The sequence below is a fragment of the Nycticebus coucang genome, chromosome 7 (assembly GCF_027406575.1).
Source record: "Nycticebus coucang isolate mNycCou1 chromosome 7, mNycCou1.pri, whole genome shotgun sequence".
Classification (NCBI taxonomy): domain Eukaryota; kingdom Metazoa; phylum Chordata; class Mammalia; order Primates; family Lorisidae; genus Nycticebus; species Nycticebus coucang.
In genome coordinates this window covers 83,519,342-83,547,294 of record NC_069786.1, presented here as the reverse complement: position 1 = coordinate 83,547,294, position 27,953 = coordinate 83,519,342, and the positions used below count along the sequence as shown (strand labels likewise).

The 27,953-nt window shown below is 36.2% G+C and overlaps 1 protein-coding gene and 1 pseudogene across 1 annotated transcript; one reads left to right on the top strand and one right to left on the bottom strand.

Annotated features, from left to right (window-relative positions):
• Nucleotides 1-5,153: 5,153 nt before the first annotated feature.
• On the bottom strand, nucleotides 5,154-26,584 carry ZC3H15 (zinc finger CCCH-type containing 15). Its single transcript, XM_053597132.1, has 10 exons — nucleotides 26,287-26,584; nucleotides 20,800-20,901; nucleotides 15,929-16,040; nucleotides 15,154-15,306; nucleotides 14,642-14,733; nucleotides 13,022-13,204; nucleotides 10,653-10,799; nucleotides 10,376-10,477; nucleotides 7,895-8,018; nucleotides 5,154-5,963 (listed from the first exon to the last, which is right to left on the bottom strand). Exons 1-10 carry the CDS (start codon nucleotides 26,359-26,361, stop codon nucleotides 5,773-5,775), a joined length of 1,281 nt encoding a protein of 426 aa, XP_053453107.1. The 5' UTR covers nucleotides 26,362-26,584; the 3' UTR covers nucleotides 5,154-5,772.
• Nucleotides 8,025-8,693, top strand: LOC128590055 (small integral membrane protein 15-like; annotated as a pseudogene).
• Nucleotides 26,585-27,953: the final 1,369 nt, after the last annotated feature.

Sequence of the window (27,953 nt, the reverse complement as noted above, 5' to 3'; positions counted from 1 at the left end):
TGGCGGGCGCCTGTAGTCCCAGCTGCTCGGGAAGCTGAGGCAAGAGAATCTCGTAAGCCCAAGGGTTAAGAGGTTGCTGTGAGCCGTGTGACGCCACGGCACTCTACCTGAGGGCGGTACAGTGAGACTCTGTCTCTACAAAAAAAAAAAAAAGAATTAAGAGTTAATGAACTCTGGCACCAAAATAATTTCCGGGGAATTAAATATATATATAAATAATTGTACATATATATGTACATATATAGTTTAAAGGATTCACAGAGTAAAACACACTTGAAGTGAAATTGATACATGGTCCTTTGAAAATATTGGTATACCCTAGATTGGCCAAAAAAAGGGGTTTAGGATTCACTGTCTTTGATTATAGCATAAAGCTAACAAGGCAGGTATAAGGCAACTAAGTCCTGAAGTTTAGGTCCCATAAGGACCAGTTACTTTCACATACTCTGAAAACCAGATTAGTGGTCACAGAAGCACGTCTCTGGGGACTATGTACCCTGCTTGAAAAATGTCCATGACATTATTGTCACAAAGGAAATTTTTCTGTAAAAAAAACCCTCAGTGAAATAAGAATGCAAAATAACTGTAAAGTTTGCCTATTTCTACCTTGTATAGTTGTGATTTCCTACTTCCATAATGTATACTCAAATCTGGCAGAGACCAAGTCTAAAATCGTTACGTAGTTCACGTGATCTATAGAGCCCAATAAAAGTGTTGTGTGTGGAAAGGCACAAAAATAGCTATTAAATGACGGAACAAAACACCTTTTCTCTTCTTTTCACATTAACATAAAGCAATCAACAAAAAGGGGAAAATATACAATAGTAAACATGGAGGGGGGATGTGAAAATGCATTTTGTACTAATGTTTGAGTTTGTTTCTATACAAATGTTGTTTCTAAAGATACTATAAAATTTTGCAGATGTTACCAAATTCTTTTTTTAAAAATTTATTATTAAATCATAGCTGTGTACATTAATACAATCATGGGGCACCATACACTGGTTTTATGATGTTACCAAATTCTTGTGTTCAGAGTCTACTAATTTATTTTGTTTCTTTTTTTTTTTTTAAAGAGACAGTTTCACTTAATCGCCCTCGGTAGAGTGCTATGATGTCACAGCTCACAGCAACCTCCAACTCCTGGGCTTAGGTGATTCTCTTGCCCCAGCCCCCCGAGTTTGCAGGAGTACTGCAGGTGCCTGCCACAACGCCCGGCTATTTTTTTGTTGCAGTATGGCTGGGGCAAGGTTCAAACCTGCCACCCTTGGTTTACAGGGCACCCTACCCACTGAGCCACAGGTGCCACCCCTCTACTAATTTCTATTCAATGAGAAATAAGGTGTTATTTTTATTCAGAAAATACTGTTACCATTAGTAGATATATACTTAAAAATGCAAACCACAAGATTTTGGTAGTCCTCCGTCTTACCTGGCATTCCTTGAAATTCATTTATCACGACATGTATGTGAGTTCGTATGATAGGAACAGTGTGCCAAGTGCCTGGAAGCATTAACTTAATAGTACGGATATCAGAATCGCAGTCCTGTACTTAATAGAGTGAGGGATCTGTTTGTGACCCTGAAGGTTCTGTATACAAAGTTAACTACCTAACACAGGACTAGAACTCATACTACACTAATACTAACTACTTGTATGTACTTCTACCATAAACTCCCTTTGTCCTTTTTGTGTGTTAAAAGCTGAGAATGGGCTCAGCGCCTGTAGCTCAGTGGCTAGAGTGCCAGCCACATACAAGGGAGCTGGTGGGTTCAAACCCAGCCCAGGCTCGCCAAATAACAATGACAATTACAACAACAACAAAATAGCCGGGTGTTGTGGCGGGAACCTATAATCCCAGCTACTTGGAAGGCTGAGGCAAGAGAATTGCTTAAGCCCAAGAGTTTGATGTTGCTATGAGCTGTGACATCACAGTACTCTACCGAGGGCGACATACTAAGACTCTGTCTCCCAAAAAAAAAAAAAAAAAAAAAAATGCTGACAATGGATGCAATGCTTTCTTAATGATCTGTTACATTTTAACCTCTGATCCTGCAGTTTCATTACTGTCATGTTCTAAATACCTCAATGGTTAAGAGTTCTCTGAATATTAAAATATATTGTACAATTATACAATTTATTTAGTCCACGTATGCTAACAGTACCTGATAAGCCATCTATGCAAAGATGAGGTAAAATTCGCAAGTCTTATCACTTAACTATAGGAATATATTCTGAAAAATGTGTCCTTAGGTGATTTAGTTGAACGAACATCACAGAGTGTACTTAAACAAACCCAGAAATTATAACCTACTACACACTTAGACTGTAAGGTATATAGCCTGCTGCTAGGCTACAAATCTGTACAGCGTGTTATTGTATGAATACTGTAGCAATTATAATACAACAGTACGTATCTGTGTATCTATAACATTTCTAAACACAGAAAAAGTATAGTAAAAATACACTGTTAGAATCTTAAGGTACCACTGTTGTATGTTGTACATGTATGTGGTCCTTACATGACCATTATGTGGCACATAGGTGTATTTGGAATTAGAGAGATCTGGAAACATGGGATCATCATAGACTACATTATCAATATTCAATATAGAACAGAGAGCACATAGAGGCTAATCAAAGCTCAAAGTGTTTATGTGTGGAGAAAAAGACCATTTTACAGAATATAAGGAAATAAGGGCAACACCACAATTTCTTTCTTTTTTTTTTTTTTTTTTGGTAGAGACAGAGTCTCACTTTATGGCCCTCGGTAGAGTGCCGTGGCCTCACACAGCTCACAGCAACCTCCAACTCCTGGGCTTAAGCGATTCTCCTGCCTCAGCCTCCCGAGTAGCTGGGACTACAGGCGCCTGCCACAATGCCCAGCTATTTTTTGGTTGCAGTTTGGCCAGGGCCGGGTTTGAACTTGTCACCCTCGGTATACGGGGCCGGCGCCTTACCGACTGAGCCACAGGCGCCGCCCCACAATTTCTTTCTTATGGAAAGCTAACATTGCAAGTTTTTGAAATCCTAAACCAGAGCATCTTAGTCCCATAATTGAAATTAGGTTACAGATAGTCTATGCTAACTGTGGGAATTATGAAAAAGAACAATTTGGAAGAACTATTTAAAATTAAGGTTATGTATAAATGGATTTGAAAAAGTACAGACAATTTCAGATTTAACTCTGAGGTACAGGGTAACTACTGGGAGCAACACAAAAATTATTTCTACTGGCCCCTCAAATGCACTGTAATTTTAGAAGCAGACCTAATTTTGCATTTTAATTTTCTCAGATTAAAATGCTTTTGCGCCTTCTCTGAGCATGTTCATAATGGGAGAAACCTCAGGGGAAAATGGATGAAGGTCAACCGAGAAACAAAGACTTGTTGGTATCAAAAATTTTCTCCACAATGAAGCATTTTCTTAATAAAGAAAAATTGGGTTTTCAAAATCCCATACTTACAATAAGGTAGTAACCCTTTAAATACTTAAAAGCTTTTAGCATACTTACATGCAGAAAACAAAAGGCTCCAAACTTAAGAGTATAAAGTGAATAAATAGATTCTAATGTTTACTTACGAGATAAATTTCTCAGACAAAAGTTTAAATGGTTTCAATAAGAGCTAAAAAAAGAAAAGATTGCTTAGGTTACAGCTTTAGAAAGGTTTAAGCTCTTAAGACTATTTTGAAAATGGTTCATTATTAAATAATGTAACAAATAACATTTAAACCTTTTCACAAAAAGAACAGGACAAATCTTTCATGGATATATGCCTTAAAATTAAAGCAGTCTATCTTTATATACAAAGTATTTAATTACACTTTCATTGTAGATGGAAAATAAACTCAACTTATTATGTTCTACAATTAAAAGTGTCAATTATAGCACTGGTACTAAACAGCTAAGAAATTTACTGACTTTGATTTTACTTGGTAAGATTGACAATAATGTTTTCTCATATAATTCAGAAGCAATTTAGAGATCACTGATAAATCACCTTTATATGTAAATGAAGAAACTAAGACTCAGAAATTTAAAAATCACAAAATTTATCTGAGGGAGAAATGAGATTAGGGCCCACTTCACTTGACACTTTAGTGCTCTTTTCTTAGTTACCTTAAAATCCATTTATATTTGCAAATAACGAAAGTACTATATTATTTGAAAACACAATGATAAAAAGGTGTAACTACCCTGTTTCCCTGAAAATAAGACATCCTCCGAAAATAAGACCTACTTACAGGAAAGATAAGACATCCCCTGAAAATGAGATCTAGCGCATCTTTGGGAGCACACTTTAAAATAAGACACTGTCTTATTTTCAGGGAAACAGGGTATTACTATTTAAGTCAGTAGCAAATTATGTTCATTTAAAAATGTATTAATACCATCATTTTTCAGGAGATCTCAGTGTAAAGACCTGTGGCCCTAAATTTCCTAGTGAATTTGTTTGCACTCTTCCAAACAAAGTAAACATACTTTGGCACACAGTATATGCTATTTTAATACTCTGGATCCTTAAGTTTTATTCGGTTCAGTTGTAGGTAATTAGGTTGATGATCTGTCAATTCAGAAATTTTCCTTTCACATAACATCACCTACAGCAGTGGTTCTCAACCTTCTTAATGCCTCAATGTATTTTCATTGTTATAAAGGGGTCGCAACCCACAGGTTGAGAACTGCTGAGCTACAGTCTCACTCTTTTGCCCTGGATTGAGTGACGTGGTATCAAAGCTCACATCAACCTTAAACCCTTGGGCTTGAACAATCCTGTTGTCTCAGCCTCCTGAGTAGCTGGGACTATAGGCATGCATCACCACATCTGGATGATTTTTCTGTTTTTAGTAGAAATGGGGCCTCGCTCTTACTCACGCTGATTTCAAACTCCTGAGCTCAGGATTTACCTGCCTCAGACTCCCGGAGTGCTAGGATTACAGGCATGTACCACTGCACCCAGCCTCCTACAGTCTCTTTTTGAAAGCTAAGTATCAGTGTCATTAAACTCACAGTAATACTGTTAGTACTCTAAATGGTTCTGTAAGTATTAAACAAACTGTGCTTTATGTAATAGTACAACAGATATTTAGTTAAAATCCTCAAGCTAGAAATGTTAAAATTGTCATAGAAAAGCTTAAAACAAGGCCCATATTTGGATTTTAATGTATTATGATCTTTATTTACAACTTTATTGGCAAAAAAAGAGGGAAAACTTTTAAACAGTTTAACACAGGGCGTTGTAGCTGATTCTGTCAGATAAAAGAAATTCCATTTTAAAGGTCCGTCTAATTGCCCAAAGACATACAACACTGAATCTGCATATGTAGTTTCCTTTTATGAAGTACAGTGCTCTTCTTTTAAACATATAAATACAAAGGAAATTAAATCACTCATTAAAAACTATGTCAAATAAAGGGTATTTTAAATGTAAATTTATGTTGCTTCTGGTAGTAACACATGCCCAATGAAAACCAACGGATGGAAAAGCAGTTACACTTCCTACCTGAGTGGACAGTTACAACAATCAATCATTTTCTGAATAACCATTGTATTTTCAGTTTATCGTAAACTACTCTGAACTTACTATGAGATGTAGCCAAAGTGAAGAGAAGACGTAAGGAGAATATTCCTTTTTTGGGGGAGGAGGCTAATCCCTCCAGAATCAGCATGGGAAATAAACATCCTGTTCATTCTAGGCAGAAAAAAATTAATGTAGTCAATTTCGACTCCTGCTCAGTTGACTTAATCTTTTTCAGTGACTTGTTTGGTGTCATTCTTCTAAATCAAGTGTGTTTAATTCTTCTTCTAGTTCATCCAAATCTTCCCCAGTAAAAAGATTTTCATCAACAGGAATGGCATCAAGGGCTCCATTTTCCTGTCCCTCAGCTTCATTATCCTCTTCCAAGTCACTTCTTTCACCATTTTCAGCCCTACCTCCAGAGGCTTCACTTAATTTATTTTCTAAAAAAAAAAAAAAATTAAATCAACAAATCCTAGAAGCAGAAAACACTATTTTATTAACAGCAGAGACTGATACTACACTTTGTATCCCTTTTTTGTGAAAGCCTTCTATGGAATTACTCCACAGCAGTAACTACTTTTTCTTTTTCTGAGCTTATTTATACCAATTATCTATACCACTATAAAATACTATTGTTTATTGTAAACATTTGCTTAATGATTTATATATGTGAATCAATCTTCTACAACTGTGTTTCTGATATGACCTAGCAACTAGATTTTTAAATAGTTGACCATCTCCCTACATTAACTACCTCCTTAAATTGACCTAATTTTCCAAGACTGGACAAGCATCATGTACATGTATCAGTACAGTAGGCCTAGATTCTTATGTTGACCGCTTCCTTATGTTGACCAGTTTGGTACAGTCCCTTGGGTGGCCAATTACAGAGGTTCTACTGTATGCCATTTAAATAAATGGTTATGAAACCAAAAAAATCTTTGAAATACTGATTAAAAAAATAAAGAATGCAGTGCTGCATAGTGCTGTGAGAAAACAAAATGCTGCCTTTTTTTGGTTTAATGACAGAATTTATACAAAAATAATTTTTAAAAGTCTAATTTACATTTTAGGTATTTCAAACATTTCTGATGACAAACTCTTGAGAATTAAGACCTCGCAAGTATTTGCAATTGTATCTATTATCATCAAATCCCAACTTGAAAGAAGCAAATCAGGGTGGAGCCCGTAGCTAAGTTGGTAGGGTGGTGACCACATACACTGAGGCTGGTGGGTTCGAAACCAGCCCGGGCCAGCTAAACAATGACAACTGCAACAACAACAAAAAAAATGGCCGGGCACTGTGGTGGGTGCCTGTGGTCCCAGCTACTTGGGAGACTGAGGCAAGAGAATCGCTTGAGCCCAGGAGTTTGAGGATGCTGTGAGCTGTGATGCCACAGCACTCTACCTAGGGTGACATAGTGAGACCCTATGTCAGCTTTTGCCTTACTTAGCATTCCTCTCTCTCCCACAGCAAGTATGCCAAACTTTTCTTCTCTCTCAGAACCATTCACTCAAGGCACCATTAGTTGTAAATTATATCAGGAATCCTCATCTCCAAATACCCCTAGAAGCTTTCCTTCCAATCTCACACATAACTCATTACTTACACTTCCAAATCCTGCTTCTGCAACTAACTCCCTTTCATCGTCATTTTTTCTCGTATTTTACCAGATCCTTTTCTTTGGCCTACAGATATATTTAGGTTTACCATTTCATGAAAGGCCATTCCAAGGCCATGTCCTCCCCTCAAAGTTAGGAGTGAGAGGTCTATATCCATTTTTCTCCTCAGTCCTCAAATGTAGCTTTGATGAAATCTGGCACCCTATTCCTACAACTCTTTTCTTAACTGCACCTGATAATGTACTTCTAATTCTCCTTCTACTTATCTTTCTGAAACTTTCTTAATTTTTCTCTGATAGTTCTTTCCTCTGCATTTCCTCTTTTGCCTACCCTAAAACACTGATGTTTGCAGTGTTCTAGAATGTTCTCTGTGTACTGTGTCTAAACAAGTTCATTAATTCTCAGCTACCAAAGCAGGTAACTTTCAAACTGTTCTCTCCTGAAAATGTCCACACACAATATTCCAGATGAGGCCACTTCAAGTAACCAAAAAAAAAAAAAAAAAAAAAAAAACTCTTAACTCCTGAGGTCTCAAACTGAGTTGTATCTTCAAATTTAATGGTTTCAATATATACTCAGTCACTCATGTCTACAGTCTCCCCTATTCACTTTTATTTTTAAATTTGGCCAAACCACACATTTGTTACTAGACTGGTACATGAAGATACCTGATTTTACCAAGCCTGGTCTAACCCCCCTTTAGATAGCTTCCTAGTTCGTAACATTATGCAAAAGTTAGCATACTTACCATCTTTATCTGAAGCATATGTGTTGAATCTTTCAAGACTGGCTACAGTAATACCTGTTTCATCTACATCTCTTGGGATATATAAGCTTAAATCTATGTCATTTACACTTACTGAATCATCAACCTTTAACAAAAAAGAAAAGCAAAGTTGTTACAGGTAAAAGCAGTTTTCATGTATTACTGTCTTTCATCCCTGAAACAAAATTATCACCGATGCCAAATAAAAACACAAGATCATCTATCATCAAAACTTTTTTCTGGTGGTGAGTTGGAACCAGGATACGCATCCCTGGTGTGACATAGGGGCGGCTGCCGCCTAGGTTTTGTCCCAGTTCCTAGTGCAGGTGGTTGCGGTGGGGGTGACGCCAGTTTTCCTGGGATTTTTGGCTCTGTGGTGAGGCCTGTGCCTGCCAAGGCTGAGGGGCACGAGTGAACATGGTTCCTGGGGGCCAGTGGCCAGGTTAGTTCACCCACAGTATAGAATTTAAACCTTCTCTCTGAAGTGTATGGTAAAACTAAAAATGATGACGATGTGATTGGCTCACTAATACTACTAGGACAAAGTTAAGAGATTGCGACTCAAGCATATGTTTTCCTAAGACTGCTATGAAGATGTTTGATATTAAGGCTTAGGCTGAGTTATGTTGTGGAATGGGCTGCAAAGGACCCATATAGCTTCCTTACAATAGTTATTTTGGCCCAGTTGGCCAAGATGACTGAGGCCAGGGAGAAGAAGCAAAAGAAGAAACAAAAACATTAAGAAAATATTGCACAAGCTAAATGACTAAAGAAGGATTAAAGGAATGAACAGGCTCCATGACCAGAGGGAAAATCATTTTGAAAATTAAGCAGCTTTGGAAGGACCCACTAAGGTTTCTTTTTTGGATTTCTTGACAGTATTACTTAGCAAAGGAAATTCGACCAAATGGAAGAGTCATGCTAATTCTAATCTCAATACTGCAGTAACTTTTAGGCTTGGGTGTAGAAGTATGTTGGTATCCACTGACAGTTACTGTAAATTAGCTTTTACTATGGTACAAATTCTTTTTAACTGACTTAATCATTTGCCATTTTAATAGTTTACATACTGAAAAGAAAACATCCTGTGGAGAAAAATGATTTAGATTATGAACTCATCAAATTAGCTATTTAAAATGGGGTCCTTTTCTAGACAAAGGAAATTAAGAATGTAAAAGTCAGAATTGAACTTTCTAAGGTAAAAAGTGTGCTTTGTCTTAAGAGAGAGATACAGTATTTCAATCACACCTTTTCTCCTTATTGCTCATTTCTTAGATTAATTTCTGGCTTAAAGCAAAGTAATAATTAACGACTTTCTATTTTCTGCATTTTTCTGATTGTATTTTTCAAGACAACTGGTAATTAGCAAGACATTTTGCATTTTTTAAACCTAGTTTTGTCAAGTATTGTCTTAACTATGTAGAATACCACCTATTGGATATAACAATTTTTGTACTTAGTGAACACTGTCATTTTCTTATGGATGACTCGAGAAGAGTAATATATGATTTATAGCTTTCAATAAAAATGCCAAACACTGTAGTACCTTGGAACCAGTATCTTGAAAGTAGAACTGTGTAATGGTTAAAATGTCTTAACAGATAATTTTCTGATCATATAGACACCATTTTTGTTTTTTATTCCATTCTTTATTTTGATTTATATGGTAGTGGGGTCCAGTAGTTTTTAGTCAAATAGGTTCAAAGCAAAAACTATAATTTCACATTTTTTTTTTTTAAACTCGTAACAGTTAAGTTATACTTTGTAACTATTAAAGGCTTAAAATTAGGAAAACATTTTGTTGGAATAGTAGTAATTGGGTGAAAAGGATAAATCATGTCAAAGTGAGAATTTATGTTCTATAATTAGAAATAAAAAGCTAAAGTATGTTTCTGTCAGGTAAGTAGTATAATTGGACCTTTTCTCTCCTGAACATGGCTTTTATAAATGCCTGGTTCAGTAATTGTATTCACTGTCTCAGTACCTAATAGGTTATTAATGTCTTCTACAACTCTGATACAATTTTTGATTATAAAAAATTTTAACAGCTCTAATTTTAAAATGAAACAATATATCGAAATAAATTTGATACTTTTTTCTAATAAAAAAACTTGAACAAAAGACCTTTTTTTCTTAGAGGAAGTTAAAATGTGCTTTTTATAGCTAATACATTAGTGCATAACCATATACCAGGAACTATCCTAAGTTCTATAAAGAAGTATAAATTCATGAATTTATTTAATTCTTATAAGCAGCCTCTAATTTAGGGACTGTAATTATGTCCATACTACAGATTGAGGGTGGGGGCTTAGAGGAAGTCATTTCTCATGCCTGGAGTAAGGATTTGAAGTGAGGCACTCTAGCTTCAATGTCAGTGGCTCTTAATTAACCATTGTATTCTATGCTGTCTCTATTATTTACTTCAATGAACATAAGACGAAGAGGCACAAAGCTTCCTCTTACCTCATCACCACCTGTTCCCTGGGTATACTGCGTGTCATCCGCTTCCTCATCATCATCATTGACCAGCTCAGGACGAAATTCAAACACTTCTCGGCCACTGATCTATTTTAGACACATAAATTTATACATAAATTTATAAACTCAGGACAAATTCAAACATTCCTTGGTTAATGATTTCAGACATACATATGATTAAATAAAGGCAAAATCCTGTATGATACAGAAACTAAAAATGGAAGAAAGTATAGAAAATCAATTTGGGTAATCTAGGACATACCACTAATGCTTTCCCTGCTTTGAAGTCCGCTTTCCTTCTTTCCATATCTTGTTCAAGTTTATCAATTTTCTCTTGTCTTTTCCTTTTCTTCCATGCAAGAAAAGATTCTAGAGTGATTTTGGTAACATTTGGACCTAGAGCAGAACGCTGTAAGATAAAGAATAATTTTTCCTCAAAAATCATCTATAATAGTGCTAAGTAGTAGTTTCTCTTAATGTAATAAAAAGTGCTATATTTACCCTGAAGACATTAAATTTAGAACAAATTGACTTATTTTTAATTTACACATCAATGAGCAATGAGTGTATGGAGATAACACTTGAAATATATTATTCTGAGCCAGATTTCTTAGTATTAAAGGACAATAAAACTAACTTGTCACAGAAAATGTTTTAACATGAACCAACTTCTGAAAACAGTAAATATAAAAATCACCACAACAATATCCAAGTTTCATTTGCATTCCTCAGGAGATGAGAAACAAAATGAAACAACAACAACAAAAAACTACCACATGCTCCTCAGGACCAATAATCAGGTATTAATTACTTAGGTAAATACATAAATATTTGCTTAACATCTGCTAGGTATTCAGTATTAAATGCTTTATACATAATATGCTAACTCATTATCTTCACAAATAAGCAAAGGGTAATGATAAATTTACCAAAAATTAATGCAAAAAGTAGTAAAACTAATATTCAAAAGATCTCAAATATACCCAATCCTAAAGTCTACATTTTCTATTATAGTATATTGTATTCTGTGGGAGACAACGAATCATATGTACATCCACTGAAGAAAACATGTACATAATCCCAATATTAGCCATTTATACAAGTTATTAAGACCATCCAAGATGAGGCAAAAGGAATATAGTTAAAAACTGTGAATTAAAATAAAATCTTAAGCCCCCCTCCCTCCACTGCCCAATCGGACGACTTAATGGGCCCCCTCTTGGCCAAGGGGCTACCTTAAAAGTGAGTTGCTAAGTAATGGTAAGCAACTTCAGACATGCCTCATCATGATCTCCCATCTCCCTTCTTAAGAGACATGCCTTGCAGCTAACTCATTAACAAGTTCAAGGCAATGCAAGACAAACTTGTAGGTCCTCAATATATATAACAAACTACTTGAGTCTGGGTATATAGCTTGTAGCTTGTCTCTAACAGACCTTTATCTTAACTCAAGCATTCCTTTCTGCTGACTCCTGGTCTTTTTTTTTTTTTTTTTGTAAAGACAGAGTCTCACTGTACCACCCTCGGGTAGGGTGCCGTGGCGTCACACACGGCTCACAGCAACCTCTAACTCTTGGGCTTACGCGATTCTCTTGCCTCAGCCTCCCGAGCAGCTGGCACTACAGGCGCCCGCCACAATGCCCGGCTATTTTTTGGTTGCAGTTTGGCCGGGGCTGTGTTTGAACCCGCCACCCTCGGCATATGGGGCCGGCGCCCTACTCACTGAGCCACAGGCACTGCCAGACTCCTGGTCTTTTAGTCTGTCAACTAAAAGCTCTTTTAAACCCACCTATAACCTCTAAGCCCCCAATTTGAGATGTTCCACCTTTTTGAGCAAATACAAATTATGCCTCCCATGTACTGACTTATGACTTGGCTATAATTCCTGTCTCCCTGTACAAATCAAACTGTAACCTAACCACATTGAGTACAGTTACTAAAGTTTTCATGAGCCTACCTCCAGGCCCTGGTCCTCAAATTTGGTCAGAACAAACCTCTTTAAATTTGGCTTCTTTTCCACTGACAAAATATAAAATCTTAATGTAACACTTCCAATAATCTTAACATTTTCACATCACCCTCATTGGTTGCACCTGCTAACTCACAGAATAAACAACTGTCTTTTGTGCTGAGCCAAATACAAATACCTGAAGAGCCTCTTCAGTGAGACTCATTCCCCTCTGTCAGCAGAGTGAGTGTTTTAATTCCAGGGATAATAATAAAACATATAACTGAAAAACTGGAGTGGAGTGTAATACATATATAAGTTAATGATTAGTGTAATGGTGAAATAAAGATACCAGAGGAAAAAAAATCTAAAACTACAGGTTCAATCAAGCTGATAGCCAAGCATTTTTAATACCTCAATCTTTTGGAAACAATCTGATAAGCCAGTAGCTAGTACTTAAGAAATGGTTTCATAATCCTAAAATTAATGTCACAGATTGGCCAATGTTCATGGCTAGGTTTACATTTTAGACACACGAGAATAAAGTATAGCAACTGTGGGAAAAGGCATTAATACACTTTTCCCTTTCATAATAACATACTATTGCCCCCAAGTGGTAAATGTTAGAATTTCACAACAAATACTGCTTTGAGATTTTTCTTATGGTAGGAAGAATTAGTTACCTCTCTTTCAATGAGATCTTCTAATGAAATTTCATCTTCTTTTTCTTCTTTCTTTTTATCTTTTTTCAACACAAATCCAGGAGGAAGTGCATGACGATACATGCAAATATCACCCCCTCCAGGGCATACCCAAAACCAGCCATATTTGTTGTTTTCAATAGCTTCAAGGAAATGCTTGCATACCTATAGAGACAATATTCACATGTAGTGGCTCAGCATAGGTTATTTTCAAGGTAAATTCTTAAGTACATGGAACAATTACATTCTATCCACATCATGAGACTATAATCATAGGGTACAGAGAACCCTTATGTGCAGAAATGCATAAAAATTTAACTTAAGGTACTTAATACAGTGGTGAATTCCTTTCAGACGGGATCTACATTAAGTTTTCATTTTAGACACTGTTCCTAATTCTGAATACAAAGATTTGCTTTAGTTGGCCTTTGTACATATAATTGCAAAGTCTACTTTTTAAATAAATCAGAATATATAAATAATTATAAAAAATAAAATCAATGATTTTCTTTTGGTTTGATCTTTCCTAAAAACTAATCACATGCAGTAATGATGTAAACGCTATTTGAATGACCTAACATTATAGGAAATTTCTTGTATCTGAGTCAAAGGGAGCATGGTAAAAAAGATAGTGCCCCTTCAAAATGAATGAGTGCAAGACAATAGCTTTGAAGCCTAAGGTAATAAGCTTTGCAATGAAGAAGGAAAATTTAACTAACAAACAGTATTCTTATCTTCCCTAAAATACCAAGTGTGTGAAAACTAGTTAATTAGAATTTTTCTAGCACAGCAAAAATTTTCACTGTAATTGCATTATAAATAATTATAGGGACATAAACAAAGAATATGAGAAACAAGCAAACAATTTTTATTTTTATTTATTTGTTTGTGACTGAGTCTCACTCTGTTGCTCTGGGTAGAGTGCTATGGCACCTCAAAACTTGTAGCTTCAAATGATCCCCTTGCCTCAGCCTCCTGACATGTGCTACCACACCCAGCTAGTTTTTCTATTTTTAGTAGAGACAGGTCTCACTCTTGCTCAGGCTGGTCTCAAACTCCTCAGCACAAGCAATCCATCCACCTCAGCCTACCAAAGTGCTAGGATTATAGGCCCAAAGAACCAATTTTTAAAGGTACATTTCCTAGAATACTAGAGCTACTACCTATTAAAAATCCATTCTGAAACTCAAATATAATATTTTTTAACCTGGTAATTTAAAAAGTGCTCTCCATCATTAAAACCAAATAAATTATTAAGTAGGTTAGTTTAACAGGTCTACCTCTATTCATTATGCATAAAAACAAGGAAACAATTCTTATCTAAATATATTAACTGTGTTCATTCACATTTAAGAAAGTAAGATAACCTCAAAAAATGAAGGACATCAGTTACATGGTTTTCGAAGACTATTTTTGAATAAGAATCTAAATTTGTAAAATGTAACTTATAAATCCCAAAATAAAGCTTGATGCACTTTTGATGAAACAAAATTTTCCACTTGTTTAAAAAATAATCTAGCATCAAACAGCAGCAAATACCTTGCCACATAATTGTCCCTAATGATAAATATCACAGCAACTCAATTCAAGAAAAGGACATACTATTTGAGTTTTGGGTTTTTTCTTTTCCGCCTCACCGTGCTTCTTGTTCACTACTTCTTCCAGCTTTTTCTCATCCCAATTATCCATAGTATCTAAACGAAAAGAGATATGAAGATCAAGCATTATAATTTTTCTACTGTTCCCATGAAATGTATTTTTAAAAAAGACAGGAATATTATTATGGCCTCACACATTGTTCTTTAAAACATCAAATACAGGAAATAAACAGTGTTGCGAGATTATTCACCAAAACTTCTTAAGGCAAATGAGAAGGTACCTTGGAGGAAAGGGTGATAGACAAATCTAAAATAAATCTGGTTTTTAACTATCTTCATTTGTTTACCAAAAATGGTATAAAGTGGTAAATTTAGATGTTATAAAAAGTAACAAACCCAATTAATTATTCTTTACAATCCTACAAAGATTGAAATGTTCAAGTTACTAAATATCATAGTAACAAACCAGAAGTAACATTTATTTTCAAGGGAATGTCAAAAAAAAAAAAAAAATACCTTTTTCAAGTTCTTCATCTCTTGCATCAATGTAAACACTTCTCTTTTCACATTTTCTCTCCAGAGTCAAGTCATGAGAAAACTTACACTTATCTCCTTTAGTACACTGTCCTTGCTTGAAGAATGCACACACCACGGATTTGGGATCTGCACCTATGTCAAATGGCACATGGATTTGTATTGCAATCTGCCAGACCATAAAGTATACCTTGTATCTGAGATATAATTACTTCTGGTTAACTTGTTATTTCCCATTCACTGTTGTGAAAGGAAGATACCACTTAAGAGTTGATTAATAAGACATTTCTTTAGAGTTCTTTCTGCAGCATTTTTAATCTATTTTTGTTTCTTTTATTCTTACAAAAAAAGGTGGTGTGGTGGGAAACCCAACACATACACAGGTAATTCCATAATAACATGTCTAGTTGGTGTCAGTGAAGTAGAAGGCAAAGGAGAAACATGTAAATGGAGGACTATTGCCCCAAATTTGGGAATTATAGTTTATACAACTATAGCATTGCCTTGGCTACTACCAAAGATTGAATTCTGTATCATAACTGGCAGACTTAATTTTGTCTTAGGTATGGGGCTACTGCTTGAAATTACAGTTGTCCAATGACATAACTGTACGATACAGAAATCATAAACCATTGATATAGATAATTTTGACAAAAAGAGTAACATTTTCACAGCAAACATAATTATAATCTAAAAGACACAAGCATCAAAACAAATTATTTGATAAAAATTTATACCTCTGAAATTTAAAGTTTACCTTTACTTATTTTTTGAGCAGCAACTACAGGTTTGAACAGCTCATTTAGTTCCTGCAATTCTTTCTTCTTGTCATCTTTCTTCAATTTCTTTTCAGCTTCACTCTGTGCTACCTATAATATTCCCAGGTTTAAAATATAAATTTGATTATTTATAAAACTGTTTTTGCTACACAGTAATCTTTAATGTAACAAATACGTTTGCATATTTGTATGTATGTAATCCTTACCTGTCTTATCAGTGTTACAATGGCCTCACAATATTAAATGTGGTGGTTAAACTATTAAGCAAAATTATTATATTTTATAGTGATTTTTGGGGACGTTTATAAATGGTACCATGCCTACTTAAAAGCATATTTAAAAGCTTATGCAACAGGCATTATTAAGCACTTACTACATGCCCCAGCTTTTTTAGCAAATGGTTTTCACCTGTGATAGTCTTCGTGTGAAAACAAGCCACCCCAGAAAAGTTTGGGTGCATTCTTAAGACAAAGATGCAAACATCCTGAAATGTATAGTCCCACACAATGAATTGTACCACCCCATATACCTACAGTGCTCTTGTGGAAAAACACTGGGTTAGGATAATGTAAAAGATTAAACAAAACAAAAAACATGACAAATAACATGGTTCCAGGCACATGATTACATACCTAATATGATTAGAGGAGTCATCCAAACATTTATATGTCAGGTCCTATGTAAGATGACAGGAAATACAAAGTGATGAAAAGACAAAGATGCTTATTTAAAGAAGCTCAGAATCTAATAGGAAGACAGACATGTCAATAGCTATATAATACATGGTGCTCTGGGAACAAAGAATGTCCATATCCCTAGAAAATTAAATTAAGTTGATAACCTTATGGATAAATTCTTCTGATGGGCAAGAAAAGAAATGCATAAAGAGCCAGCCCAATGTAAACTTAAGGTGACCAGACACACAAAGTATGAGAAATATCAATGAGAAGTTTAGACTGTATCAGGAGGTGATAAGGTTTGACTGAAGTGTTTAAGCCAGTGACAAGGATGAGATTGTATATTATAAAGATCACAATGGCAGGTTTGTGGAGGATGGGATAGGAAATCAAAAAATGAAGTAAGAAGACTTTTTAAAATGCTATAGGCGAGAAAACACAAGAGCTTAAAATAGACATTACAAGTGAAGATGGAGAAAAGAAGATACAGAGAACTCTTTAGGAGGAGGAAGTGTCAGGACTAAATAACTTACTGAATGTAAAGTATGAAGGAGGAGGAGTCTAGGATTATCCTATGTATGGTTCATACTGTTAAACAAGACAGTGAACACAGGAGGAACAGGTTTCAAGGTAGGAGGTGGGGACGAGCTCAGTTTTGGACATATTAAATGCAAGATGCTTTAGAGCATATGGGTGGAGCCATTTAGAAGGCAGCTGGACACAGATATTGATTTCACTGAAACCAGAGAAGGTGTAATTTGAGAGTATTGTAGACATAGCTATTTACAGATAGTAACTGATCATAACCTTGGCTGTGTATGAGATTACTCAAGGATGGCATAAAAATGTGCCAGAACAATTCCTTGAAGCCCTTCTAGCCCTTTTTCTTCTTCTGTATTCCTTGAACACAATCTAAAAAGCCCTTAATTAAAAGAAACCCAGAAACATCAAAGTAGGCAGAAAACCAGGACAAAAAAGTATTCAAGACAGAGAAAATTTTAGAAAAGGAACAGCTAGATGCTATAATTAGGTCAATGATAAGCCCAAATCCTAACTTTGATCATCTGACCGATTTGTTTAAACAGAAAAAAATTTAAGTAATTTTATTTTTAATAAAAATATCCTTCAGCCATTAGGCCCATCTCAAACATTTGTGGGCCATAGAGCAAACTTACAGTGGAGGCTCATATAAATCATAAAAGTTAGAAATGAAGCTAAAGTTGAATAAAATGTAGTTTGTAATCCTACTTGACAAATATACCTCATGACCTGGAAAGACAGGTTCAAACTAAAAATGCTAAGGCTCCATGGAATTCTACACTGAAGCATGGCAGTAACACAATAATCAGCCCCTGGCTTCTCCCTTCTTCTCACTCCTAGTTTGATCCTAACCTTGTTGTTCTGGGGGAGGTGGAAGGTTCAGGGAAGAAATGTTATGGATCCACGCTCTGTCCATACCCTAGCACACATCATTCTTTGACCACCTCAAGCATGCTGGCAGCGATGAAAATGGGCATGGGAAGAGGCCTTTACAAGCCCCGAAAGCAGGTTGAGAACTGTTGTGAAGGAGGGTGGTGCAAATCTGGGTGGGCTGGGCACATTCCCTTAGTCTCATCAACTCTTTACCTGTGGGGAGATGTGTATGACTAAAGACGACAGAGGATGGCCATCTACTATAGCATAGGGCCTAGGGCAGGACATTTTCTGTCCAGCTTTAGCAACAGGACTGCTGCTCACTTCCAAATTATATATGGTGGCTAGGTACTCTATGTTCACAGATAAAAGCCCAGTTACCTAAATGAATGTCAAAAATATAATATTAGATATACCATAAAACCTAAATACTATCACAAATTTTACTGGTTTCTTCCCAGATCCATGAAATCTAAAATCACCAATCAAAATACTTCCCAATAGAAGGAAAAATTGAGGGAGAGAAAACAGGGTTGAAGGAGCTATGTGAAGAAAGTGAATTCTTCTTGTTTGTTTATTTTTGTAGAGACAAGGTCTCACTTTACTGCCCTCAGTAGAGTGCCGTGGTGTCACACAGCTCACAGCAACCTCCAACACCTGGGCTTAGGTGATTCTCTTGCCTCAGCCTCCCAGTAGCTGGGACTACAGGCACCCGCCACAATGCCCAGCTATTTTTTTGTTGCACTTTGGCTGGGGCCGGGTTTGAGCCCACCACCCTCAGTATATGGGGCGGGCGCCCTACCCACTGAGCCACAGATGCCGCCCGAAAGTGAATTCTTCTTGCATACAAATATTCACCATTTTACATTATCTTCTCATTCAACTACCAGAAAAACCCTGGAAGGGGTAACTGCACTTCCACTATACAGATAAAAGACTAGTGTCACTAAATAATTTAAGATAATGTAACAAAAAGAGAGGGGGATTCATGCCCTCCTCTGTATGACTCCAAGGTCTGAGCATTAATTTTTAGAAAACCATGCTATTAAGTCAGCAGCTTATAAAAGCTGTGTGTGAAAGCAAAGTGTTAGGGCACTGAATTATAGACAGCATGAATGAAAGAAACTTGTTTCAGACGTCAACCACCTCACATTTATTCCGATTCTAAGATGAAAAAAGGTCTATAAACATTTAAGAAATTCTTCTCTCCTACATTAAAAAAATGTTTCAAAGGAGATGGAAGTGGTTAAAAAAAAGTACTCAGAACCTGAAGGGGCCTATTTTTATTTGAACGAGTTGCCAATAGACAAAATAATTTTTATGTGCAAATGGAAGAATAAACACCTCAGACAACCAAGAAAAATAGAAAAGGAGTAACCTTTTAGAAAAGGACTTGCCTTAATAGCTAATAGAATATAATACTAGGCCATGGGTCACTATAATAAAAATCCGTGTAATATTGGTTTAGGAACAGACAATAAGTTAAACAGAAAAGAGAATCCAGAAACAGATCCTAACATATTTTGAGACTTTAATATACAATTAATTATGTGATACACAATGATGTTTAGGTCAATGATAGAATACATATATGACAGTTGTCCCATAAATTATAATACCATTTTTTACAGTACTTTTTCTCCATTTAAATATGTTTAGATACACAAGTATTTACTACTGTGTTTCAATTGCCTACAGTATTCAGTGTAGGAATACACTGTATATAAGTTTGTAGCACAGGAGTAACAGACTATACCATATAGCCTAAGAGTGTGGTAGGCTGTAATATTTAGGTTTGTATAAATACACTCCATGAGGTTCACATAATGAAGAAATTGCCTAATGGTGCATTTCTTAGGATGTATCTCCATAGTTAGGGGAAACATGACTGTATGTGAATAGTGGCATTTCAATTCAGTGGGATAAATGTTGGTGTACATGGCTATTTCTTTTCAGAAAAACAAAAACGACATAAAAAATTATATGACAAATTGTAGACTGTGATTTTAGCCACATGTTTTAAAAACTAGAGATATATCTGGAGATATAAAACTACACACAAAAACTAAAAATTGTTACATGGCAAAACATTACAAATTCTCTGTAATACAGACAAAAGGTATCTTTCATCAACTGACAAGAAAAAGACAGACAACCAAAAAAACCCCAAAGGATTTGAATAGGCAAGTCATAGAAGTGCAAACTCAAACAGATGAAGAGACAATTAACAGTGGGATATAACTTTATACTTATCAGAATGGAAAACATTAAAAAGAACATCAGTACCTATTACTTATACAGAGTAATGAAAATGTGAAGTAGTATAGCCTCTAAGGAAAGTGATCAGGCAAATTTATTAAAATTAGAAATCCATTTCCCTTGATCTAGAAAGTCTGCTAGCACATAATTTATGTAACAGAAAGAAAAGCACAAACACATGTGAGACACATGTACATTTCTTGTAGAAGTGTCCTTAGCATCAAAAAGCTGGAAACAAAGTAATTACTTATGAACAATGAAATGGATGAATACAGTACAGCCATACTGTAGAATGGTATGCAGCCATTAACAGAATAAATGAGTTATATCAAAATGGCTTGGAGGAACATCCAAGAGGTACTGCTGAGTAAAGCAAGATGCAAAAACATTTAGAATAGGATTTCATTTTGGAATACAATTACAGTACCAAATATTTTTATATGTAACAGATAAGTATAACATTACATCCATAAGAAAATATGAACATTTAAGTTATTTACCTGACGTGGATTTTGTTGACCAAATTTAACTTGATGTGTGACAGCCTTGATAAACTTTTGTTGCTTTGCTCCTTTCTTATTCTTTAAACCAAAAGTTTTGTCCTAATTGAGAAAGAACATAGAAATATCTTCACAATTTAATTAATATCTATTTTCTAATGACATTTAAAAATCATTCTTTCATTTACTGATAAGAAAGGAATCCTGCCTTGCCTTATGCTACAAAGACATGCTAACCACTAAAACACCGAAATCGAGGCAACACAGGACATCAAAACACCATCCAGATTCTTTACAATTCAATACATACTTAATAACTATCATCATTACACTTATTACCACTCTGTGATGTTTTTTTACAAAGTATGTTTTGGACTGCTTTGGGGGGTAATAAAGGTATCCTCTCAAAAATATATTTAAAAAAGAAAACTACTGAATGTATACATTCCTAGTTGTTGCTAATATGGAAATATTAAAATTGAAGTAGATTAAAAAGCAATGCTTTATTAAATTTAAATATCATTAATTCATTAATTTGGTAATAATATTAATATAACAGCAGCTATTGGCTATGGCATGTTTATTATGTGCAAGGCATTGATGGTGAGCCTTGGCTATTAATATTATCTTATTACTAAGTATGTCGTACAAAAATACTTAGAAGCCCTTGCACAAGTATGTACAAATGTGTGTATGTCAGGGGCTATAGTGGATTCTCCAAATTCAAGTCCACCTACCCTTAAATGTGACTTAAATTGGAAATAGGTTTTTGCAGATGTAAGGAGTTAATATGAGGTCACACTAGATTTGGATAGGCCCTAAATCTAATAACTGGTGTCTTCATAAGAGAAAGAACATAAAGACACAAAGAGAAAGCAATGTAAAGACAGAGATTGTAATACACTATAGCTTTAAGCCAAGGAAGGGGAAGGACTGTGAAATACCACCAAAACTAGAAAAAGGTAAGCCTTCAATGGGAGCATGCCCTTGAGGTTTTTGGTGCTAAAAGGCTATTTTCTCAATGGGAAATATCTCTTTATTCACGATATCTATATCCATCCATATATCAAAACTTTGCTTTCCCCTACTTAAATGCCTACCTCATGTGCTAATATCCCAAACACGATACTACATAAATCACTACATAATTCTACATAAATTTTCTATATCCTATATATATGAAAAAAAGTAGCAGAAAGCACATCAAAGCTGAAATTCTCTGCACTTTATGAATAACTTCCTTTGTTTTTACAGAAAAGGTTTAACAAAATTCAATTCAATGAATAGAAACCAGGTATAAAATGCTATACTTTTTGTAAGTGAGCTCTCATGGGAAGGAGAGGAAACTGTAACTAAAAATGTGGTCAGAATTAAAGTGCAAAAGCATATAAGGATGCTTTGCCAGAGAAGAATAAACTGAGGTTTAATCTATGCCCCAGATGTAACTACAGAGAAGCAGCAAACTGAACAAACAAGGTTGAACAGCTAAATGGAAACTGACATATATAAAGATTTAGGAAAGAAAAAAAGTCCTTTAAGACAGCAGTCTCCAACACTCTTAGCATTAGGGACTGGTTTCATGAGAGACAATTTTTCCAGGGAAAAATGCAACCTAGATCCCTTGAATGAGCAGTCTACAGTAGGGTTCGTGCTCCTATGAGAGAAGCAGCGCAGGCCCTGAAAAGAGAGTGATGAAGCGTGGCTGTTAACTAACTACAGATGAAGTTTCCTACGCCTGCTAACCTCCTCCTAACAAGGGCAGGGACCAGTACGAGGAACTGCAACCTTTAAGGGGACCTGGCCAGTTAGAAAAAGAAAACACTCACAATAACAGTTTCTGGTAAAGGTGTATAAGCTCCAAATCCCAGGAGAAAAAACATTTTCGGGTTTAATTATACTGTGTAAGCACATCATTAACCAGTTTAAAAAGACGATGAATGATTTGTTTTTAAAGTCTCTAATTAGTTGAAGAGCTCAGAAGTTATTTTTTCCAAAGAAAGGGCACTCTTACCTCTCTAGCATTCATTGAACATAAACTCGTAAATATATATTATACTTCAATAAGTCCTCTTAAGGATCCTATGATACACTGTTACCTCATTCTGTAAATGTGGATACAGAAACTCAGAAATGGTCAACAATTCATTTGAAGTTAAATTGCGGATAAGGGACTGGCTGTATAGTGCAAAGACATAAAGATTATAAACTCTAGAGTCAGACTGCCTGAGTTCTATTCTAATCCCAAAGCTAGATAAATCACTCTTTGCCAGTTCTGTATTTGTAAAGTAGGTCTCATTCTAACCCGTTAGGGTCGCTGTGAAAGCTAACCCATTTAACTCAGACAGACAGTATATTAGCACAGTGGCTGACAATGCAAATAGGTGAAGCCAGATTTCCTGAGTTTGAATCCCTGGCTCTGCCACTTACTACGTTGGGAAAGTTATTAATCTCTGTGCTTGTTTTCATGATTTTTAAAAACAGTAATGATGTATATATCACTGAGAGAATTAAAGGAGCTATGTAATTTTTATCACTGGTAGATGGCTTGTATCTCTCTCTTCTCTCTTTTCCCCCCAAACAGTGAGAACTTGGCCCAATAGGTGTTAACTATTAAGCGACAGATGATATTTAAACTAAGGTATATTGACTCCAAGCAACTTGCTTCTCCTTTCCACCATGAAAAGCTACTTTCCAAAGAAACCCAGTTAAGTTTTTGGGCTGGCTGGTGCATAAGAGGCTTTTTATGATACCACATTGTTGATATGGGATACCAACAGTACCTCCTGATAGTAAGATGGTTTGCAATTTAGAATACTGTAAAAAGGTTTCCTCCATTTTTCCTGAGGTTAGGACAGACCCTTATCCCAAAATTAACCTGAATTACAAGATGGAAAAAGAAGAGGTTACAGCCAATCCCAAATCATGGTTAACATAAAGTAAACAGCAGTCTTCATTGGACAAGGTACCTACAGATGATTGACTGTCACAAAATAATCCATTTTGTCTGCTGCCAAGATCCTAACATACGTCACCTCTATCCCATTTTGGAATCTTGAGTCCATTCACCAAGCCTCAATTATAATTCTTTTGGCTATTCACGTCTACAAAGAGATACTAGATACAAAAAGTGTAACTTTGTGTAATGACTGCCATTCAAAAGAATATATTCCAGCAATGAGGAACAAATTAGATCAGTATATGTTACACAGATGGATTTTAAAAACTTATGTGGTGTGAAAGGAAAAGACACAAAAGGCTATGTGCTGGCTATGTACTGTGTAATTCTATTTATATAAATTCCTATAGCAGGAAAAACTAATCTACGGTGGCAAAAAGATTAGTGGCTGCCCATATAGTAAGAATTGAATAGACGGAGGCACAAAACACATTTATTGGGGTGATGGAGATGTTTCACGTCTTAGAGTGGCAATTTCTGTGTGTATATATTTATAAAATTCAAATTTATAAATTCATCAAATTGTACATCTAAAATCTATGTGGGGCGGTGCTTGTGGCTCAGTGAGTAGGGTGCTGGCCCCATATACCAAGGGTGGCAGATTCGAATCTGGCCCTGGCCAAACTGCAACAACAACAACAACAACAACAACAAAAAACTATAAATGGCAATACATTTGTCCATAATCTAATATTTGGGATATAGAAAACTACGAAATAAAATCTGTGCATTATATTTTACACAAATTACATTTCAATGAAAATACATTTTTAAAAAGGCTCATCATAATATTAAATGTAGAAAAAAAGAAAACCAGGGTTAACTTCACTCTGCTAAAATATATATTTTGATCAAAGAATGCAGCTGTCTTATTTTGCATTTTTCTTTGGAGATATGGTCATTAATGAAACTAGAGCTGCTTTCTCTTTACCTAAAATTTAATCTTGTCACAAGATTAATGGATCCATAACACTTTTAGAATTGATGTGATACTGTAAGCAACTTTTATGTACAGTTCCTTAAAAATACTAGTTCTACCAATTAAACAAATTATATGTAGTTAAAACTCTACAGACTTTAAATTGTTATGTAACATTTAATTTCACATCTATGTGGAAGTTTTAGTTTGTATTATGATGTACTGTATTAACTCAATACAACACAGAAAACTTAAAAGTAAAATGACATCTTTAGGGTGTCCTTGGTTTACACAGCCCTGAATGCTGTCAGATCACTAATCCAAGTGATCAACCTAAGTGCCAGGACTCCAGACTCAAAAAGGAGATAGTAAACACAGGCGTCAGGATTAGCAATTATTTTGTTTGGGTATGGTATTTTTTAACAGTTTTAAATAGAGTAAGCAACCAGAATACAGGTTCTGCTTCAGAGGTGGCAACTGGCCAAGTTTGCCATTATTTTTCATAAACATTTTACTTAAATCAAGCAGACTTTTAAAATGATGTGAAATTTGACAAAGGTTAAGTTCTGATTAGGTTTGTACAATAAAACCCTGAGCGTTTTCACAACGATTTTTCAAAGCTTTAAGTATTACAAAGCAATAATCAGTTATATGTGTAAAACATCGCATTTCAAAACACCTAACACCTATTTTGGTCCTATCTTAGTAAAAAATATTCCATAATAATCTGTCCATAATCCAGATACATCCTTATGCAGTACAAGGACCATGGGGTTTTCCAATTTCTTCCAGAGTATATGGGGTACTATTTATTTTAGCTATAAGTAATAATAATGGCAGAAATTGAAATAAATACCTCGGTAGGCGTTATATGACGTTTACATAATGTCAAATATGGTTCACTCCCTTAAGGAGGCTCACTGATACAGTTGTTGAACGCCAACAGCGTTTCTCAGCCATTAAAGGGCTGACTACAGGTTCAATGTACAAAAAGATATGTACGTGTCAAAACCAAATTGGGAGGTAGGACTGACTTAACACAGCAACTCTAGAACTTGCACTTTTATTTTATCATGCTTAATCTAATTTAGAATATGCATATCAAACACTATGCACAAGATTCTGGGCTGTGACCTGAATGAGACTTGAAACAGTTCGGAGGTGAATCAAAAAGCCACCAAATAGAAACTGGTTGACTTAAAGAACTACCAATGTCACCCTTAGGTGATGGGTAAAGGAATACGGAACAGGAAGACTCTGGACCCAGCCGGTTCATTATGTTATCTTTTAACATAACCCTAGAAATGTTTTCAATTCTTAGCAGACTAGCGAAGGACAAAACCCTGTGGCAGGCCTAGGGGGTGATATCGCGATCGGGTGGGCGGAGAAGAAATGCCCAGGTGCGAGGGCGCCAGCATCGTCACTATAATAATGAGAAGGCAGCGAACGTCATCAAGGGGCTGGAGAAGGGGCAGGGGGCCACAGAGACCAAAGGGAGGGACACGTGGTCACAGAAGACGCGAGACAGAGCCCCGGGAGCCGGGAACCGGGAACGGAGAGGCTGCTTCCAGGACGTCTCGTGAGGTGAGTGGGGGAGGGGGAGAGTACTTACTTCGATAATCTTCTCCTTCTTTTTCTGCTCCGCCTTTTTACTGCCCCCGGCTTGAGCCTGTTTCTTGGGGGGCATTGCGGAGAAAGATGACAGCGGCCACACTTAAGCGCAGCTGGATACCGTCAGGGGATTTGGCCCTGCGGCAAGAAGGGGAAGAAGACCGGGGCCACCGTTGCCGCACCGCACGGAAAGTAAATCGCTCATTCGCCCCCTAAAAGCGGCCTTTGCGACAGGTCGGCGCCGCGGAGCATTGTGGGTAGCGAAGAGAGGCTCCCGGAAGCGGAGCTACGCGTGCGCGTTTGCTGCGTCTCACCTAGAGGGGCAGGGACGGGACGTGGGAAAATGACTACGCGTCACAAGCGATACTGCGGGGCCTTTTCTAGATGTGGAGAGGCTTAGGGGTATTTCTGGGCAAGCGGGTCGAGGCCGATGCGGGTCGGGACTTCTCGCCCTCTTTCACTGGGAACGAGCTACTCTTTTGTCCATGTTGGCTTCAGGTGTAAACTCTTCCTACCCATCCTGAGTGACTACCGAGCAGCTGCCGCAATTCGGAGCTGCTTCGTGGGCCAGGTTACTCAGCCCGCGAGTGTTTCAGATTCCTACGAAGGATTACAAAGACATGAGAATTTCTTTCATTTTATGTGAAGGGTCTCCTTATTTGAAGAGCGCTGGAGATAGAGTTACAGAGAAGGGGGCGCTTAAACTTCTTTAAAGTACTACGTATTTGTCATGTTATTTTCAGCCTGTGGGAAAGTGCCTAGATCAGTGGTTCTCAACCTTCCTAATGCTGCAACCCTTTAATACAGTTCCTCATACTGTGACGAAAATAATTTTATGGTTGGGGATCACCATAACATGAACTGTATTAAAGGGTCGCGGCATTAGGAATGTTGAGAACCACTGGCCTAGATGATTTCCCAAAACTACCCTATGATGCGAAAGTAACCACACTTAGTTTGAGGTAACTTTTAGTTTGAGCTTAGTTTAAGCGCCTGGTAAATGCAGAAACTGCTTGGACTTAAGACACATTATTTAATCTAATAATCACAACAATTAGATGGGAATTGTCACTATGCCTATATAGACGAAACACCAAAAATATGAAAGATGTTCAAGATTATTTTAAGGGCTGAGTCAGGGAGTTAGTCAATCCTAACTTCAGCGGACATACCTGTTACCTAACATTACAAAAGTAGATCATGTTTAAAAGGGTACATACTGTTAATATTTGTACAAGCCAAAGTAGTGTCTTTATAATGGCTGTTTTTAAAAATGATTGTTGTTGAAACTTTGTTAGGAAGCATTGTGGAGCCAGTAATCATTTTCATAGATAACAGGTTTTGAGATTTTTTTTCATTAATTTGCACAGGGAGAACTCTTAAGTCCCCATAACTATGCAGTTGATTATTTCTTTGGTAACTTTACACGTAATATAATGTCAGAAGATCCCAAGTATGGTAGGTGTGTGTATGACGTCATTTAGGCATCTATTTGAGGTTAATGGACTCCCCTCTCTTTTACTTATTTTCATCCTTGTTTATTTTTTGTTTTTATCATAGTTCTTGTCAGAAGACAGACAAATGGAGATTTATAATCAGTTTGATTATTTAGGGATCCTGTCCTTTAAGACCAGTTGTGGGGGTAGAATGTAGTTGCTTTAAATTGCT